The 20565-nt window shown below is 40.9% G+C and overlaps 1 protein-coding gene across 6 annotated transcripts in view; it reads left to right on the top strand.

Moving 5' to 3' along the window:
- Positions 1-1992: 1992 nt before the first annotated feature.
- Positions 1993-20565, top strand: part of plecb (plectin b) — a 104847-nt gene continuing 86274 nt past the window's right edge. For 4 of the 6 annotated variants that reach the window (XM_026293105.1, XM_026293103.1, XM_026293117.1 and 1 more), the window contains exons 1-2: positions 1993-2068; positions 4448-4640. In XM_026293105.1, coding sequence (XP_026148890.1) covers positions 2027-2068; positions 4448-4640 — 235 coding nt within the window. In that variant the 5' untranslated portion in view covers positions 1993-2026. Of the gene's footprint in view, positions 2069-4447; positions 4641-11990; positions 12218-20565 lie in introns of those variants that run through there. The other 2 variants (XM_026293112.2, XM_026293109.2) reach the window with 1 other exon arrangement.

Raw genomic sequence — 20565 nt, 5'->3', positions numbered from 1 at the left:
TAAATCCAGTTTGCTTCCATTGTACATTGTAAAAGTCAATAAAGTTTAACTCCACACAGTCTATGGACCAGAATATTTTGATAGTTCATCCACTGTTGGTATATCAATTCCAAAATGTGATAATATCCATAAGGACAGCAAATACACAAAACATGAAAGCATCAAAAACACATAGTGTAGGCGCCCCTAAAATGAATTTGAAGAATTAAATAGAATAAACTTCACTGATAAACAAAATGTTCACCCACAGAAGTTGAGCACTCAACCTGCTATTTCCCAATCTACCATGCAAACCACTATACCATTAGAACATTCAGCACTGCCAGTGACTGCAACACAAAAGTGCACAGCGGTCTGTGTGTTGACAGTAGTGACCATGGAGGCGCCACAAAAACTTGTCCTAAGTTTGACAGCAGTTTATATTTGACAGTTAAACCAATGTTTCCAGCTGCATTTATGCCACAGCTGTAGGTCTGCGGAGATTGAGTTGTTTGAGCAGTCATGTCATTTCTCTCGTTGGAATCTTTTGCTATATCTGACACATGGGACCTTATAGAGCAGGGGTGGGCAATTCTGGTCCTCCAGGCCCACTGCCTGCTTGTTTTCCATCTATGCCTGCTCTACCCACTGCTGATTACTTGGATCTGGTGTGTTCAGCAAATCAGCAGCTGGAAAAAAAAACATCTCAGATGAGGGTAAAGTGGGAGTAGACAGTGAGTTGATTTTGTGGTGTGTGTGTGTGTGTATATATATATAAAATAAAAAAAATTCCCGTCTCACCCCTATGGGTGGTGTGTCTTCCTCAATCTCGGGTCCTCTACCAGAGGCCTGGGAGTTTGAGGGTTCTTCGCAGTATCTTAGCTGTTCCTAGCACTGCGCTCTTCTGGACTGAGATCTCTGATGTTGTTCCTGGGATCTGTTGGAGCCACTCTCCCAGTTTGGAGTATATATATATATATATATATATGGTGTCAGCAATTGGTGTTACAGGTGCCAAAATTATAATTTAGCAAACGTATATAGGTTTTAGGTCATATATATATATATATATATATATATATATATAATATATACACATCATTTGATGTTATGTTTAATGTTATGTTAGTTTTAGTAACATGCATTTTTATTATGGTGCATCTTGAGGCAACAGTGGTGTACAGTTCTGGTTACAGGTGTGACACAGTAGCACTGACTGACTGGTCCACATCATGGAGCTGAAATTAAATGGTGGCTCAGGGTCTTGTGTTGAGTCACTTGGGGGATCCTTCCTACTTGCTCTTTTCCAAATGTAGCACAAAGGGCAATTCAGGTGACTAGTGACAGTAAATGAAAGTAGGCCAGCATGAGGTTACTGTGTTTGCATTGTCCAAAATTCAATCTCATCCCTTATTGCGTCACATCTGCAGGATGCGGACAGACAACTGGATTTATTTTGTGCAAATGACACTATGGCTCCTATGGTGTAGGATATATAATTTAATTAAACACCATGTTCTTGTGCCATAAATGTGCTGGAAATTGTAAATCCTTTTGTAATCTGCCCCCTGCAGTGTCCTGCAGACATCAACAGTGCTCAGCCCGAGACAAACAGGCAAACTAATCGAACAGTGAGTCAGACAGCTTTTCACCGCAGCACCAGACCCGGCTGGTGGAGAAACGCCAATAATTGCTCTCGACTACCATAGTAGCTCCACAGGAGGTCCGCGGTGTGGTGTCCCAGTGCGGACTTCCTCTTTTCTCTGCAACTATGACGATTAGAAGCGGTGTCAGTTAACGGATTCACATGGACGGTCACCGAGCTCTGTATTCAGAGGTGCCACCGTGCAGGCAGGGATGTTGGACGAGCGAGCAGGGCTGGAGAGACATCACAGATGACTGCGGATTATGCACAACGGGACGTCTCCCCAGTTTCCTCCAGTCCTGCCTCCTGTGAAAGGAGTGGCCAGCCCGACACACGCATGCAATGCGCTGTGACTAATTTGTTTGGTTTGGCGATAATCTGCACAGACCGAGACACCGGTTCATGCGTTCATGGCTCTTTGACGCGCGCCGATCCAGCACAGCAGTAAGTAATGATGACGCTGGTTCTGTGTGGATTTGGGGGAACAGCAGTCTAGTATTTGCTTACCTTAGTGAGCCGTACACCTGTGCTTTTCACTGTAGTACGCCTTTGGCTTCAGACCGTTACAAGTGCATCAGGCCTGTAGTTGGGTTGAAGTCCCTAAGGTGACCAGCAAAATGGCACAGTTGAATATATTACAGCTCTAATTTCCCATCATTTTACAACTACACAGTTTTATACTCTCAACTGCAGCAATTTGGTGTTAATGCAGGGCCTACACTACAACACTGGTAATAATATTTTAGTGCATTCACTCAATTCTACAGTACACATTCATTTGAATGTTGTCATAATTTCACTGTCTATACCTGTAAGGCAAGCTGATGGGTATTTTTGTATTTATTTATTATTTAATAATAGCATTGTCATCCCAGGAGGGTCACATGGTCAAATGGCAGGTAAACCTTGGCCACAAGCACTGTAAGTTTTCTATATTCACCACTGAAACACATTCTCCTTAAAGGCTGTGGCACTTTTTCCAACAAGGATTATATTTTCTGCTGCTTTACAGTATTTGAAAGTGTTTACCTTGACCACATCAAGTCTCAAAGGCAAACACTGGACAGCTGTTGCTGCAGACAAATGATTTGTTATAGTTATGTTGTTCCAAATAATGATAACATTATTTTCTACCCTCACAATATGTCAGAGAACCCAGTCCCTGTACCATGATCTCATAAAACAAGGATTAGTTGGACTGCCACATGTTCAGTATGATAACTTCACAAAGGAGTGAGCTCTGAATTCAGGTCAGCTGGGACAACATTAAGACATATTACAGCGGTGCAGTCATCTACTGTAACAGTGCTGGCCCGCAGAGTGATATCTCATACAACTGGGTGTGCCTCTGTCATAACATCAGCTAAAGGAATAATTCATTACTACATAAATTACTCAATAAAAGAATTATGGGAGTAGTTAAGTCAGAGCATATCTCAGAGGAATACAACATGTTCATGGTATGATGGAATGTGACAGGATGTGTCACCTCTGTGAATCTTTTCGCAAACACCACTTTTATTTGGCGGATTCACAGGCAGTGTTTATGAGAGCTCCTATCTATTGACATAGAGTAGCTCAGGTTCCACAGTGTTGTAATTTCATTAAGCCTAAACTCATTGCCAAGGCGTCTGTATTTCCCTGGGGTGTATTAAGCTTGGTCTCTGCATTTATTCTAACACCTTTAACATTTGTTGGTGTTTTAAGCTCCTCAGTTCAGTGGTCTTAGTATTTGAGTTAAACTGCACATACATACATGGAAAATCATTTTAGAGATTATTTATCAGCGGCACCATACACAGTTTACAATGTACTGGATATTAAGGAGGGATATGATGAGCATGATGTCATGTGTAGTGAGTTGTGGTATTTCCCAATGACACCTATGATGTTTCTTCTGCTCTGTCACTAAAACTGATGCTACTTGTAAATAATTAACTTAAGGGCAAAGATCTCCTCCTGAGCAAATATATAGTCAAAATAATAGTGTGTGTTTGTCAGTCAGCAGTGTAGAGCAGAACTAGGTGTTTTTACTATAAGAGAGTTATAAATGCCATTTTGCTCTTGGCTGATCAGAATACAGAGTGCCTGTTGGCATATGACGACATCATATTATTGTTTTTGAATAAGAGTGTGAAGTTTTTAGTCCACATAAAAGCTGTAAAATGTTTTTCAGTTTTCTGTTTATGCATAGTCTACCAACAAAAAAACATAAATACTTTTTAGAAATATTACTTCATCCTTCTGTTTTGCATGTGAACAGGTAGAGGTCTATATATGCTGTTATCACAGTAATAAAGCCTCTCCCTGCAGCTATCTCCACTGGCCACTAATGATATTTAACAAAGTACATACTATGTTGAGTCCTCCACTTTGCATTTTATGACACTCTAACATAAAGCCGTATTTAATTTTATCGTGTCATACAGTTTAATGACAGTTAAACATTAGATGAGTGAGGTCACGTCACAGAGACGAAAGCTGGTTGGCTTATTAATACTTGGGTGTCTCTTTTACACCTACATTCTTGGCAGTGAGGTTAAAGAGTCAATGGCTTAATGATTAGCCTGATACTTGGCTAGAGAATTTAGACTTATTCAATGTTTACCTAGCTTTGGAAGGCTTGTTCATCATATAGGAAAATCTATACACATTCTGCTGGGTACAAATACTTGTACTTGTAAAGTCAGTAATCATTACAAATATAAAATATGTCTTTTAATATTCTAAAGAAGAAAGATGAGTGTCGTTTATGTAGTTTATGTAGTGTTTTGTCTACAAAAACCTGAATCCCCACACTCCTTTCATGTCTTCATTAAATAGGTGATGGCTACTCGTAAAGACAGACACAGTGATCGAACGCCGCCAGAGGAAAGTTATGGAGAGAGGAGCAGTATCCCCAGTCCTGGAGATACCCTGCCCTGGAACCTGTCCAAACACCAGAGAGTCAAACGCTCTAAGTCAGCCTCTGGGGAGGTCCTTGATCCAGCAGAAAGGGCTGTAATTCGCATTGCAGGTGGGACAATGTAAATTTCAGTGTCATTCTCACACAGTGCTCACTTGTATCTGCTTTAATCAAAGATGATATCCTGCATTTAAACTCAAGTGGTAGCAGGGCAGCACAGGCTTTGGAGAGGGAACGTCCTGCACAGGAACAACTGGGAAATACACTACATTCTTTGAGCAAGTGTCTTTTGAAGACAAAGGGAAACTTTAAATCCTGACTGTTCACTGTTGACTGTTCACTGTTGATGGCCTTTGGCCTTGAACAGGTTAATGGTTAATTATTAATAAATTAATATTAATAGTACTAGGCTTTTCATTGCTTATAGCATCACTATGCATTTTAAGGTGCCTTGACCGGTCTAGTGAAACTTTAAAAGACCAGTCACTGAGGATCAGTTAACCTTATATCACATAATAATCGAAAAAGAGCAAACTAGACAGTATTGTTTTGTGCATACACAAAGGAGAAAGGATATATAAGCATAAAGGATATATAAGGTCATTTCCCCCGTTTTCCAGCCAAACAGGATATTATACATTAAGGCAAGGAAAGTAGTAAGCGACTGTGGTTTTCCAAGTGGAAGGTGTGGTTGTTTTTGCTGAAACAATAGTCTTGGCTGATGATAAAAAAAATTAAAACACTGTGTCGTAATCATTCCTCATTATAATACGACTTCTGGCTTCTGTCAATAATACGCTAGCCATTAGACATCTTAACTCACACCCAAGTGGTATAAATCTCATCTTTTTTTAATCTGTTGCTGTTATTGCTGTTAATCCATCTGTGTGTAATGATCTTCTAAATTAAAATACTGCATCACGTACAATAAGACTTTGATCAAGTTAGTTTTGGAGTGCCATGCTCCTGCCACACTAAAGGAAGTTTGGATAACAGGCCTGCATCTACATCATGTTCGCGCTTCCGCTGTCAACTGGAGGCCAGGTCAGGTTGTGTCAGTACCCTGAGTGAGGCTGTGCTTTTGCTGTGTGCTTTGCCTAATGACTAACTGGCCGCTCTACAGTCCGTGACTGTATATGAGCATGTGCTGGAGGGATATCAGAATTGGACTATGCACAGCTCTCGTTTGTGATAAACTGCTGCATGACACAGGGACCTCTGCACTGTTTTCTAGTTGTGAACAGTTATATACTCCTCAGTTGGAGACAATGGATAAATGCAAAAATGCTTGCACATCAAAGAGGAAGTAGAGCTGCAGTTCATTGTTCTAGACGACATTTTGGAGATGCAAAATCCACACCAGACAAGATGGACCTTATACAGTGATTTCTTGTGATTGTGTTCACCCATTTTGTAACCATGGTAACATAGACATTGACCTAGACAGTGGTCACCACTGACACTCAGCAACTGTTGACTGGATTGGCATGAAATTCTGTACAGCCATCCCATCCTCACAAAACCAATTTAGTGATCCCAACTCTAAATCTCTCATTTGTGAACGTGAGCGGTTGTCTGTCTTTGTGTGTCAGTCCTGTGAATATGTCAAAGATGTACATTATATTTATTTAAAATTAGCAGAATCTAGCACTCTAACATGCTTAATGAAGCTGGTGTTCATAGTAAAAATACCTGCTAAACATCTGCAAGTTTGGGAATCTATGTTAAAACAGAGCGACTTGGCAAGTGCAATGACAAGTGTAAAGCAATGGTCATAGGGACACTAGGTGTGGGGATCTCCAGATGCACCTGCTATTTTTCCATTTGAATACCAAGAAAGCAAGGTTTGTTTTGTGTCTTGTCAGCCATCTCTGAAGTGCATAACCATTCATATAGAACCTGAAACGTGTGACTGAGAGCTTTGTAAGAGCTGGTGTTACTTTAATAGATGCTTCCGTTTAATAATTTTGGATCTTAGCTGTGACATTAGTAGGTTGTGAACAGAAACTGGAAGACTTCACTAGCATTTACATGCTGTACTGCTTTGATTTCCACTTTTTTAATCATATTGCAGAAGATATTTTTCTCTGCCGTATCCTAGTTCTGTTTGCTGCAGACATAATTCTGCCTTCCACTGTAGACTGAAAGTTGTGCAGTCAGTCAGCTGTCAGACTGGCCATAAAACAGATGTACTGTCTACAGTATGCTGGTGGGTATAACACAGGAGGCCAGAAGTTATATTCCATCCTAGTCAGTGGAATGTATATAGTTATGAGAGGAGTACTTGGCAAGTCACTCCATGCACTGCAAAATATGTAGGAGGTCAGACACTCCAACCTGACACCTGGTCGTTGACTTGGCCACGAAAGTCCAAGCTGTACATCAAGTGTCCCTGCAGAGTACTATATTATTCATCATGCAGAGGCTATGATCCTGAAATGATGACACACACACACACACACACACACACACACACACACACACACACACACACACACACACACACCCCTACCTTGTGTGGTGTAACAGGTAGATATTTAATATGGAAGTTATTACTGTGGGCAGGACAGCACTATGGTGCACAGTCTCCTGGGTTCTGGGTTGAAACACCAGTCAACCCAGGGCCTTTCTCTGTAGAGTTTGCATGTTCTCTGGGCCCTCTGGTTTCTTCTCAGTCTAATATATTCAGGTTAAGTGATTTTAAATTACCTGTAGCTGTGTGTGTCTGTGTGTGAATGTGAATGTCCCACTTCTTGCCCAAAGCCAGCTGGAACTGGCTCCATCCAGCCCTTGATAAGTGGCAGAGATAATGAATGGATAGAAATGGAGCCAAGTACTATGAAGCTTGTATCTCACAGGCTACATGGGGAATTATAGGAATCACCCACTGTCTGTTCCTCATGTTAGCAGTACAAATCTGATAAGACTAAAGAAAGATGCCCTTTTAAATGGTGTAAATCATCATCTACACAAAAAGTCGTAAAACAGACAGTTACTCTACAGACACATGCCAAGACTCTTACCCTCAGGAAGCTTTGAATGAAAGCATTATAGCCAATGGACTGGCCTTTTATCATATTCTGCTTCAAAGTTTTGGTCTGTTATAGAATGTCACTGATAAAAGCCTCTGTGCTTCTGATCATATTCCTCAGGTTGTAGAGATATTAACTAATTGGTTGGGGTATGTGTGGATTTTCTTTAGAAATGCTGGCTTTCACCACTTCTTGGATCTTGCATCATAGATATAGCTGCATGCTTAATACACACAGCTATGGCTCTCTTTCAGATAGCAGTAATTCATTTGTCCAACAGGTGGTGCTGGTGGGGCTGAAAACTCCTTGAGAGTAATCAGTGCTTCTGGAAAATGTGTTTCATTTCCCACACATATCTCAAAAAGAATAGAGTAGATAGTCTGCTACTTGTGCCACTCACATTACAGAGCTCTGCCTTATTTCACCCAACAATACATGTCAGACAAAATAGCTTTATTTCTTTCTTTCTTTTTTTTTTTTTTTCTCTTTACAGATGTGACCTTTATACTCTTTCCCGATTTCATGCTGCTTCAGGCTAGCAATGCTGACCTACACCACTGGTGTGAGTGAACAGATCCAAACAGTCAATAGCAGAATAACTGGCTGTTACTGTGCATCACATTTCTTTCTCTTGTTAATATCCAGAAGAGGGAGCTAGGCCTGTTTCTGTGCAGGACTATTAGAAACAGAAACATTGCAGCCTGATTGCACTATACTGGAACAACTCTCAGTCTAGCCCTGTCCCTGGCAAACTGGGAGAGAAATGTATGCAGAGGACTTCAAACAAAGAAAGATGTGAGGTCATGTCTTGAATGAGGTCTTTTCAGTGCTAAAACACAGTCGGATGTTAAATCTCTGCTGTAGAGGATGGCAATCTAGACTTAGTGCACAACTAATGTCTTTGCAGTGCTATTAATCTTAGTCTGATGAGTGCTATTGACAATGACAGAGACTTTGCTTTGGTCAAAATAAAACAAATTTATTCTAGGGAGTGTATTAGTTGAAAATACAAGGAGGAAGCACAATGAGATTTATTTGACTTTCAAACCATGTGTCTATAAAGAAACAGCAGAGGATAATTTCTGTTGAAATTGGAGCTAGCCATGCATTCTAGCACAATCACACCTGTCACACTATTGTTAAGAGGTTTGTCATCTTCCACAGCCAGACTATCAGTCTAACTGTTGGCCAGTATTAAACACCTGTCGTTCTATGTGTGTGTGTGTGTGTGTTTGTGTGTGTCCATGTACAGAAGCGTTTGTTTGTTTCCTTTATGGGTTTTTCCATTAGCAGTGAGCTGAGCTTCAGCAGTCCCCTTGAGACTTTAGTATAAAAGATAAGCCGTGATTTGTGAAGACTGGCAGAGCACAGTGGTTTCAAAAACATTAATATTGTTCACAGTGTAGCGTCAACTATTTCAGGAATTGGTCCCACTAGAATACCAAACAGAAGAAAACATACTTACATAAAAAGTCTTCCGTTATTTACTGTGTAGCTGTATAATTTCTTTTAACTAGTAGAAATGCAGCAGATTTTAAATGCTGCGCAATGTACCTGTTAAAAGGGGTGGAAGTATTTATTAGTAGTGGATTATAAATCATGTATATTGTAAATCATGTATATTGTTTCATTCAACCCTTGGGCCCCTTCACAGACAAAGTATTAAATGCAATGCAAAAGCACATGAACACAGTCTATGTATACATGAGATTAGTGCACACATGTCAAGAACAAGAACACACACACTTTTAAAGCCTGTACTGTGAAAAAGCTTGTGCATCTAAGCAAAAGAGTACATGAGTTTTAATTCCTGGCATTCCCCTGCTGAGTATTGTTGAATGAGATCCACACACAGCTACACACATTTCTACATGCTGTTATCCCTTCTTTCATCAGCATTTATCTGAATCATGCAGACCTCGAGCTGTTTAAAGCAGTAACTTAACTAAATAAGCAGTAGTTATAAAGCCAAAGTATGGTTGGCCGGCTCTTTGGGTGTGCACAGAAAACTAGAGTGATCCAGCAAGTATACAGTGATAAATTTAAGTAGCTTCTAAGTGTCACCACTATGTAAGTGTGTATATGAGAGCATGCATGTATTCACCTAGTATTACTCACACTCAAGGAACCGAAAACTGCTTATACACTCACACTGGGGGGGCCTGGTCTTCCTCATTGGGACCACATGCTGAATTTTATGGTGATTATTAGGTGTAAGGTTAGTAAAAGGTTAGGGTTAGGGTGTGTGTGTCTTTGTGTGTGAAAACTGAATTGTGAGCTCCAGAGTCATTGAGTGTTAATAGTGAATTAGGTGCTAATCATTTAGTCTTAAACGTCTCTGCTGAGCTTCCACTTACAGTGGTTCTCATATATAGGCCTTTCAAAATAAAACTGATACCACAGTCACATTTAACTGGACACTGGCTTCCGTTTATAGTTCTGTGCAGTTTCATCTGTCAGAAGCCAAAGTCTGCATGGTGATGTCATTCTCTCATTGTGTCTCTCTTTATTCTGTGGGATATGTCAGCATTAAGCTGTTTAATACTGCCTGAGGAGGAAGTTGACAGTATATTAATCCATCCATGTGGTCTCTGCTTTTAAAGGACATTTATTTATGTAACCGCCCAGTCTTTGTTTATAATAATTTGGGCTTTCGAAAAGCCTTGGTTTATTCTGGTTATGTACTGTACATGTCTTTATACAGAATAATGTCAAAAAATTGTGATATTCAACTGCTCATGAAACTGCATCCATATGTGTACATGCCCAAAACCCATATGTTTTCTTACAAGTCATATTTAAAAGCCACAGAATTATTTTTCTTACCTGTCAGTTGTTGGATCAAATTTGCTTATTTGCAGTATTCCTCATTAGGTACAGTAAAGTCATAGATCTGGGAAAGAAAATGTACATAAAGTTTGTACTTAACTCCAGAAATTACATTTCCAGTTGGAGCGAGTGTAAAGATACAGGATAGACACAGACAAGGATGTTAACAGCAGCAGAGGGAGTTTGGGGTGGACGTTTCATGTTTCCTCTCAGGAAAGTGTCCTGGCTGTTGTCAGTTCAGCCTTGGCCAAATAAATGTCTGAAAGGTTGAACTGCAGGGCATTCTCCTTTTGCTACCTCAGATCCTTACTCTTATATTACAACAGACTCCTGTGCAAATCAGCATGGAAGTAGAGAGGAGTGACATTGACTTTGCTTTTCTCATCGTTATGAAATGTGCCATCATTAAAAATCCTCAACAAAACATTGTTTTATATTGCAAATAAATAGTTTTTGCTGCACAACTTGCATCTATATTAATCAAATCACCTAGTCAATCAGTCATGTATTGACAGCATGTGTAGCTGATGGCTACTAACCTTTATTTTCATCTGGGCTATTATCACTTTGCCTGGTTTTGTGTGTGTGTGGGTGTGTGTGTGTGTGGCAGGGAGGCAGTAGAATGGGGTGGAGGTGTGTCTGTTGAATATTCAATGCCCACCCCAGCAGTTGGTGTCCTGTTAGATGTCAAGGGCATATCTATGCTGCAATTTCCTCTGAATGCATTTTTTCTCAGTGACTGACTGAAACATAACATGTATCAACTGAAGTGGGTTACTGCAACACAAATAGGGCGCACATCTTCTATTTTATAAGATCCTCAAGCAAAAAGTTCTTCAGTGTGTGCGTGTGTGTGTGTTTTATTCAACAGATAAACAATGTGGTGAATAAGGTTGATCAAAAGACACATTTCCATTTGCAAATAATCAAGGGAATGGACTACATGAGTGTGCAATATTAATTGCCATGCTCATACTGTATGCTCAGTTGTCAATGTATGAGGTACACAAAGCAATGTCAAATCTAATTCAACAGTCATGAAATAAATCCTGATTCATGATGGTGATTATATTCAGTTTCTGTTAAAACTGATCAGAGAGGTGTGGAATGAACTGTATGGTTTTGGAGGATGTAGTTTGAGGTTCTGTTGAATAGAAGTGTCATGTTTTTATATACGGTAGGCGTGCAAGCTGAGGTTGATAATAACAAACAGGGGAAACGTTAATTTAAAAAAAAAAAAAAAATTATGCTGATCTACACAGGAGAATGGAGTTGTGTGTGTGCGTGCGTGCGTGTGTGTGTGTGAGAGACAGTAAGGAACGGATCTGTGGCTCTTATGCACTCTACTTGCCATCCATCCATCTAATTCAGCTGGAGTGTTACCAGAGAGCTGCTGTGCTTTCTTTGCTGCTTTGCTTGTGCTTACCAAGCAGTGCACAGTGAGCGGGTGCCTGCTGGTCCAGCATGTGTATCTTTAAGAGGAGGGGCCTGACATTTCTATTAGTATTTCTGAACCAGGCAATGGGAGGGTATGGAAGAGAGGAGGGTGGTGGAGGTGTGGCACCGGGCTGTGGAATGAAGTTGGGAGCAGTGGAGGGTTCACACACAGCTGAGAGAGCAGACTGAGGACAGCACAGGCTGCCTCACACACATCCAAACACACAGAGCAAAAAGCTGACCTAAAAGGAAGAGGAAGAAGCAGGAGGAGGAGTAGAAGAAGAGGTTGAGCGCACAGCATGGCCATGTACGAACCTGCATACCTGCCTCCCAACGCTGAGGAGCAGGACTTCATTCAGGCTTATGAAAATGTCAGAGAGAAGTATAAAGGTGAGTGCCTGCACTCATGTTACAGTGATGAGTGCATGATTGAAGAACTGTCTTTGGGTGTGTATGTGTAGGGTGGGGGAGGTGGGGGGTCATTCATCTATCTATACATCTGTTATCTATTTTTGGTATTATTGACTCTGTGCAGGTGGAAATTTGACTGTTTTCATATGCACCTTGCCATGCCTGTCAGCTGCTGTGTGTGTGCGTGTGTGCGCGTGTGCGTGTGCGTGTGCGTGTGTGTGTGTGTGTGTGTAAAACAGAGCGACTGTTTAATTGATTGCTGCACATGTTCGCTGTCATTCTTCCACGGTGAATGTGTGTGTAGTCTGGTGGATTTACAGGAGGTGCCTCACTGTGATATGTGACCGTACAACAAACAAGCCCTGCCGACCTCTGACCTCAGTGAAACACACAGCAGAGGACATTAACAGGTGCTATCGCACATCAGTGAAATTCATTAGTACAGTGCAAAGAGTTCATGCTCAAATTTTCATCTCATTTTATCCCTTTATCTTCTCAAGTGTACAGCTCAGCGTGCCTTCACTGGATATTTTACATAGTTTCCTTTTTTTGGAAATCTGCATGTGTGACAGATATTAGTCAAAGAAAGATAGAGTTAGTTCTGGCAGTGAAATTAAATCCACATCCAAACAAAATCAGTCTACCACAACACATCTTCATGCCAAACTTTCACTTCCTTCATGTCAGAGGATGTGAGTAGCATCCTCCAGGTGCTCTCATTTCTTTCATTTCATTTGTCCATGTCTTATATTTGACATGCTTTCACCTTTTTATCCGTTAGATGTTTTTCCTGCTGCGTGTTTCGTCTCTTCCCTTCCAACTGATCATGTAGGAAGATGGAGAGCTCCTCTATAAATGTTGCCCTGGTTTTTGTTTTTATTTCTCTCTCATGAGAATCAGGCAGCTGGGTTTGTGCTGAATCACTGTTGCTTATTTTCTGTGCATTGCATGTTTGCATGTTTTCTTTTTGTCAGTCGGCTTTTAAACATGTAATCAAAGTTTAGTGAACATGCTGGAGAACAGGAAAAGGGCAACGTACTGCTTTTATCAACAGTGATATCACATTTAATTTGATAACAACAACACTGGAATGCATTTGCTACATGTGAGCACAGCGTCTGTGCATGTGCCAGATCTCAGTGGTGTTTTTCCACCAGGAGGTAATGGGAAGCAGGAGCTGGCTTTATGGCAGGTGTTTATGTTCCAGACGTTCCACTGTTCTCCTTCCTCAACAGCGCCTGTATTCATTTGAGGTCCTGCTCTCCTTATTAAGGCACACTGATGTCACAGCCAATGAGAGAGCTGTTTGACTTTGTTACAGGCCCTCTCTCATTATTAAAAATGTTTTTTTTTTCTTTGCAGAAAATGACCACATCATCCCAAATACCTGTCCTTGTCCGTTCTCTGTGTTTATCTTGAAACACAGACTGACAGTTTTGTTTTTAAGATTGAAGCAACAGTGAATCTAAAGACATTCAGATTGGTATTTCTGTAGTACAGTGTGTGGACTGGAGTAATACACTTTTAAAGTGAATGCTCAGTCTCCAACTATGTTTTGCTATTATATAAAACTTTTATTGAATGGTAGAAAGCTATATCATGGTATCTTCAGCAAAAAATCATTTTCCTATGTAATCATAGATATAGAACATGACTCCCAGGTGTGGGTATTTGCCTGCTTGGGTGAAATATCTTTTAACTTGTAGACCAGTACCCTCCTTGACATAATTAGTGTTTTTCTGTTCCCTGGGATATTACCAACTGTCCATCCCTCTGTGGTGTCACTGTGTGTGATTATCTCTTGTTATGTTGGAATGATAAACGTTAACAGTGTGCCCTGTTGGAAAAACTATCATAGAAGTCATTCTGGACTGATGTGGTTATGGTTTTGGTCTGGTGTGGGTTTGGGTTATGGTTTTGGTCTGGTGTGGGTTTGGGTTATGGTTTTGGTCTGGTGTGGGTTTGGGTTATGGGTTTTGGTCTGGTGTGGGTATGGTTTTGGTCTGGTGTGGGTATGGTTCTGGTCTGGTGTGGTGTGGGTTATGGTTTTGGTTTGGTGTGGGTATGGTTCTGGTCTGTTGTGGGTTAGGGTTCTGGTGTGATGTGGGTATGGTTTTGGTTTAGGTTCTAACCATTTTTAGACTCAAAACAACAAAAACTAGAACATAAATGTCATGTTGGATTTGATATCATGAATATTTTCTATATGGGTTAAGAGACAATTATAGTCTGCTCTTTCTAATGTTACTGTCTGCTGTCTTGTTGCCTCCTCTAAATTGTAGCCAGCTGAACAGTAAAGGCCTGGCTGTCTTCCCACTGTCCTCTAATGCAGTTTGTGCTAGCAGCTGATGCTGATGTTACTGAACTGCCTGAGCGGGGGATTGCCATGTTCACGTTGGGAGGACTGCTAAGGTTGCGCAGCCACGGCTGACTTGCATATTTCTCCCTAGTGTGTGCCTTGCCAGGCCCCTACAAGTCTTAAAATATCCCCTAAATATAACCACGTCCATGTTCAGTCAGGAAATTACACTGTTATATTTGGCAGGTTTGATTTTCTGTGAGGTTAATTTAAATTCCAGCTTCTTCTTGGCTGAAACAACAAACATTTTGAATTATTAGGCAAAGTCTACCTTTGATGTGCATAAATAAGCCATGTAGCCTGACAAGGACAGAAACCACAATGATGAATCTTTATTTTTGCCATATATTCCACTGTATATCATAATGAACCTATGAATAAAACTATGAATGGTAGTGGATTCAATTTAGAGGAGGTTATGTGTCATTGTGCTGAGAAGTGATGTAGGAAGTGGTTTGTCACATACATTTGTGAATGAATGAACTCTTCAAAAAGCACTGAAGCACCTAAGCATGTACAGTATCTGCAAGTGTGTAGGCAGGCCCCTGCTTACTATAGATTTGGGTGTTTTATAGTTGCTGAATGTAAGTCACCTAGATGTGTGACTGGTCAAAAGTTGATGCTCTAACAGATGCTGTATTTAGGAGTCCAGGACCACATCCTTTTCATTTTGGAGTGTGTGGAGTGTGCCTTTTCATTTATTTTCAAAATTTTATGTTGGCTGGATGCTAGAGCTCGAGAAGTGTTAATAAAGAGGTCGGTCAGAGGCAACAACAGATGGTCGAGTGCACTAGAGAAAAGCACTTAACCTACAACCACTGCTACATCCATCCATCCATTTTCTATACCCGCTTTTCCTGGCTCAGGGTCACGGGGATCTGCTGGAGCCTATCCCAGCTCTCTCTCGGGTGAAAGGCAGGGGTACACCCTGGACAGGTCACCAGTCCATCACAGGGCCACATATAGACACACAAAGACAGACAACCTCACACACTCACACTCACTCCTACGGGCAATTTTAGAGTCACCAATCAACCTAACATGCATGTTTTTGGACTGTGGGAGGAAACCACTGCTACATGTGAAGCTTATTTCCTTTGCATCAGACCTTGATTTGTTTTTAATATTAGGCAGGATTCCTTTTATTTCGCAGAGGCTCAGGTAGAAATAAGACTTTAACAGCAAGGAAGAATGGGTCAAGGTGAGAGTCATTTCCAACTTACATGTCCTGTTTACCTGTCTTGTGGTTCCATTGCACCTGCCTCTGTCTGTGTCCCCACATAAAGAGTAGAGAGGCTTATCTCTTAAATTAAGATAACTCCAACATGACATGGATGCAGCATAAGGCACAGCATTGCTTTGAGCTGAAAGCTACCTGGCATGTTTACTGAGCCAATTCTAACATACTTATGTTTAAGCTGTTTTACTGTAGTTGATACCATTATTTATTGTTTTAGCATAATAATATTTTCTAATTATAACTGAACAAAGTATGGCCACAAACAAACGTCTTTGAAAAAATAAAAATTTGGGCCGGATGATAGTGCTGTATGAAAATACAGACCATACACTGCAGTAGGTAGTTAGAGATACTTTAATCTGACAGATGGATCGACATAGCCATTGCTAGAGCCTTGGCATGATCATGGTTTAAAAAAAGAACAAAATATGTCGCCTACTAACCATGCCACAACTCTAAGAAACCTAAACAAGATGACAATTATCATCCATCCATCCATCCATTCATTATCTATGGGCACTTATTCCTTAACCAGGGTCACAGGGATCTGCTGGAGCCTATCCCAGCTCTCTTTGGGTGGAAGGCAGGGGTCCACCCTGGACAGGTCCCCAGTCCATCACAGGGCCACATAGAGACAAACAACCTCACACACTCACACTCACTCCTATGGGCAATTTAGAGTCACCAATCAACCTGACATACAGTGGGTACGGAAAGTATTCAGACCCCTTTAAATTTTTCACTCTTTGTGTCATTGCAGCCATTTGCCAAAATCAAAAAAGTTCATTTTATTTCTCATTAATGTACACTCAGCACCCCATCTTGACAGAAAAAAACAGAAATGTAGAAATTTTTGCAAGTTTATTAAAAAAGAAAAACTGAAATATCACATGGTCATAAGTATTCAGACCCTGTGCTCAGTATTGAGTAGAAGCACCCTTTTGAGCTAGTACAGCCATGAGTCTTCTTGGGAATGATGCAACAAGTGTCTCACACCTGGATTTGGGGATCCTCTGCCATTCTTCCTTGCAGATCCTCTCCAATTCTGTCAGGTTGGATGGTGAACGTTGGTGGACAGCCATTTTCAGGTCTCTCCAGAGATGCTCAATTGGGTTTAGGTCAGGGCTCTGGCTGGGCCAGTCAAGAACGGTCACAGAGTTGTTCTGAAGCCACTCCTTTGTTATTTTAGCTGTGTGCTTAGGGTCATTGTCCTGTTGAAAGGTGAACCTTCGGCCCAGTCTGAGGTCCTGAGCACTCGAAGAGGTTTTCTTCCAGGATATCTCTGTACTTAGCCGCATTCATCTTTCCTTCAATTGCAACCAGTCGTCCTGTCCCTGCAGCTGAAAAACACCCCCACAACATGATGCTCCCACCACCATGTTTCACTGTAGGGATTGTATTGGGCAGGTGATGAGCAGTGCCTAGTTTTCTCCACACATACCACTTAGAATTAACGCCAAAAAGTTCAATCTTGATCTCATCAGACCAGAGAATCTTATTTCTCATAGTCTGGGAGTCCTTCATGTGTTTTTTGGCAAACTCTATGCAGGCTTTCATGTGTCTTGCACTGAGGAGAGGCTTCCGTCGGCCACTCTGCCATAAAGCCCCGACTGGTGGAGGGCTGCAGTGATAGTTGACTTTATGGAACTTTCTCCCATCTCCCTACAGCATCTCTGGAGCTCAGCCACAGTGATCTTTGGGTTCTTCTTTACCTCTCTCACCAAGGCTCGTCTCCCACGATTGCTCAGTTTGGCTGGACGGCCAGGTCTAGGAAGAGTTCTGGTCGTCCCAAACTTTTTCCATTTGAGGATTATGGAGGCCACTGTGCTCTGAGGAACCTTGAGTGCTGCAGAAATTCTTTTGTAACCTTGGCCAGATCTGTGCCTTGCCACAATTCTGTCTCTGAGCTCCTTGGGCAGTTCCTTCGACCTCATGATTCTCATTTGCTCTGACATGCACTGTGAGCTGTAAGGTCTTATATAGACAGGTGCGTGCCTTTCCTAATCAAGTCCAATCAGTTTAATTAAACACAGCTGGACTCCAATGAAGGAGCAGAACCATCTCAAGGAGGATCAGAAGAAATGGACAGCATGTGAGTTAAATATGAGTGTCACTGCAAAGGGTCTGAATACTTATGACCATGTGATATTTCAGTTTTTCTTTTTTAATAAATTTGCAAAAATTTCTACATTTCTGTTTTTTTCTGTCAAGATGGGGTGCTGAGTGTACATTAATGAGAAATAAAATGAACTTTTTTGATTTTGGCAAATGGCTGCAATGACACAAAGAGTTAAAAATTTAAAGGGGTCTGAATACTTTCCGTACCCACTGTACATGTTTTTGGACTGTGGGAGGAAACCAGAGTACCTGGAGAAAACCCACGCAAGCACAGGGAGAAAACAAGAACACAGAAAGGCCCCTGCTGGGTTTCGAACCAGGAACCTTCTTGCTGTGAGGCAACAGTGCTAACCACCCATACTGCTGTGCTACTACTACTGCTCTGCTGCCCATGTGTGTGTGGATAGAGTTGCATCATGTTCCCCCTAGTTTTGTTGCCATGTCTTTCAGAGTCTGAGCTTCCAGATACTGACCATACAACCCAGAAGGGAAAGTCTCAGTAATGGAACTTTTCTGTTACTGTATGTAGTACCACATTAAACTGATGCAGGGTGTGTCCACTGTGTGTGTGTGTGTGTGTGTGGGTGTGTGGGTCAGAAAGTGCTTAGCTTTGTCTTTTAACTCATGCTGCTTTGCTGTGAAGCCAAAAAGACAGTAGGCTGTTCCTTTTTTGTCATTTTATTTGTTTTCATGTGTGTCAGCATCCTGCTGCCTGGGATAGATCAGCAGTGACACACAGCTCAGGTCGGAGGTTACCCTGGGGCAAGGCTTGATAAATTAAACTGAGTATTCCTTTAGGGCCTTGTAAGGAAGAGAGACAGAAACTCTGGAGGGATGTTCCTTCCTGTCAAACACTCCATGCTTTTGCAGAACAGAAGCTGCTGATCTTTTATTCCTGCAACTCTGGTTGTTGTTGTGTTTTATGACTGTTAGTTTTTGAGCAGGGCAGCAAGAGAGAGTGAGCCAGAAGGGAATAAACAATGTTGACAAGAGACATCTTAGATGCAGAGGTGTACATTAAATCATACATACAGAAAATCATAAAATGTATAGAGTCATTCCTAATGGAAAATCAGATCTTTGTGTTTTTGATGATTTGTAATGAATGATGAGTTAAAGAATAATCCTTGTTTTATACAATAATATTAACATTCCTCTCACCTTGTTAATTTCAGAGATTAGGTTCTAACAAAATTACTTAAAAAAGTTAAACACCCTATTAGTCAAATTTAACTGGAAATCAAACGGACGAATTCAACCTGTTTTATCGTCTGCCTGCTTTTAATTCTTGGAAAAGGAAATTTTTAAGGTCTGGTCAAATGTAAGGAAAGCCTTGTAAACCATAGAAAAGAATGAAATAAAGTACAGAGTTGTGATAAACTGGAATTGTTCCTTTATAGATTAAATCACTCATTTGGGTATACCCTGTTTAAATTCAAACATGCTGCTACCTGAATGCATGACACTTCTGAGTCAGTCATACGCGTATCTGCTGTCTCACTGTGTAATACTACACTGATCTAATCTGATCTGACATTTTGTTTGCTTAACTAGCAGATTGACTGGCAGCTGTCAGTTCATGATGCCTACATGCATCACATGAAGCAGCCTGCCAATGCTGGACTTGTGCCTTCAGACTGCTGCTCTTTTTATATGAGCCAGAAGTGCTGCTGTGTTTACACATTTGGAGTTTCTTCCTGATGTTTACAAGGCCTGAAACACATGGCTTTATGGCTGCGGAGAACAAAAAGAATGTGGAAAACACATTTGTGTGGAAAATACTGAGGTTCTAACACCTGGGTTGTGTCTGACACAAAGACTGTGTCTTAACTGCTTTGTACTGCAGGACTAGACTATGATGCTTTGTTTAGTCCACTGTTAGTCTGGGATTGTTGCTTTAAGGCTCAGATTGAGCTATGAAAAAGTTAACAGGGAACAGAAAAACAACCCGATATACTAATACTATTAATACTAAAGTATAACACACATGTGCATACAACACACGACTGTAGATGGCAAAGTCTTACAAAGCAGAGGAGTCACCACCTCCAGTGCAGGGAGAACATTCCCTCCCCCTCATTTCCCAACCCTCTTTTCTCAAATGAGCTTTAAAACTGGACAGAAGTTGCTGCATGTGTGCTTGAACACAGTATATGTGTATGAGTAGCTGAGATAACTTACCAGATTAGAACATATATGGTTTAACCCAAATGACACAGAAATGTTAAAATTGTTGGACATTTTTCAAAAGTCTGCATTTCCTTTTCTATCATGTGATATGACTTAAGAAATCTAAAAAGACATCTTTCTAAATAAAAGTATACCACTTTTTATAACTAGTTAGTGTAGGTGTTATTTTCATTGCACAGTGACAGGTTTTGGCTGTTTACTGAGACTATCCCAAACAATTTTGGATGTAGAATGAAGTAGAATGTGCCAGTTTTTAGGGAACTGACAGCATTGTCATTGTAAACACAGACAGTTTGAAAGAAAGCAGACAAATAAGGTCAAAACTCAGTGAATGTTGAATGTGTATGAGCTGTGCGCCCTACTCTTACAGTAACTGACGTACCATCTGTTCCTCTGTGGTGGGAATTAATAGTGTGCTGA

This window comes from Mastacembelus armatus, chromosome 16 (assembly GCF_900324485.2).
Source record: "Mastacembelus armatus chromosome 16, fMasArm1.2, whole genome shotgun sequence".
Taxonomy (NCBI): Eukaryota; Metazoa; Chordata; class Actinopteri; order Synbranchiformes; family Mastacembelidae; genus Mastacembelus; species Mastacembelus armatus.
The sequence above is the reverse complement of the archived record's forward strand: the minus strand, read 5'-3'. Positions and strand labels throughout refer to the sequence as shown.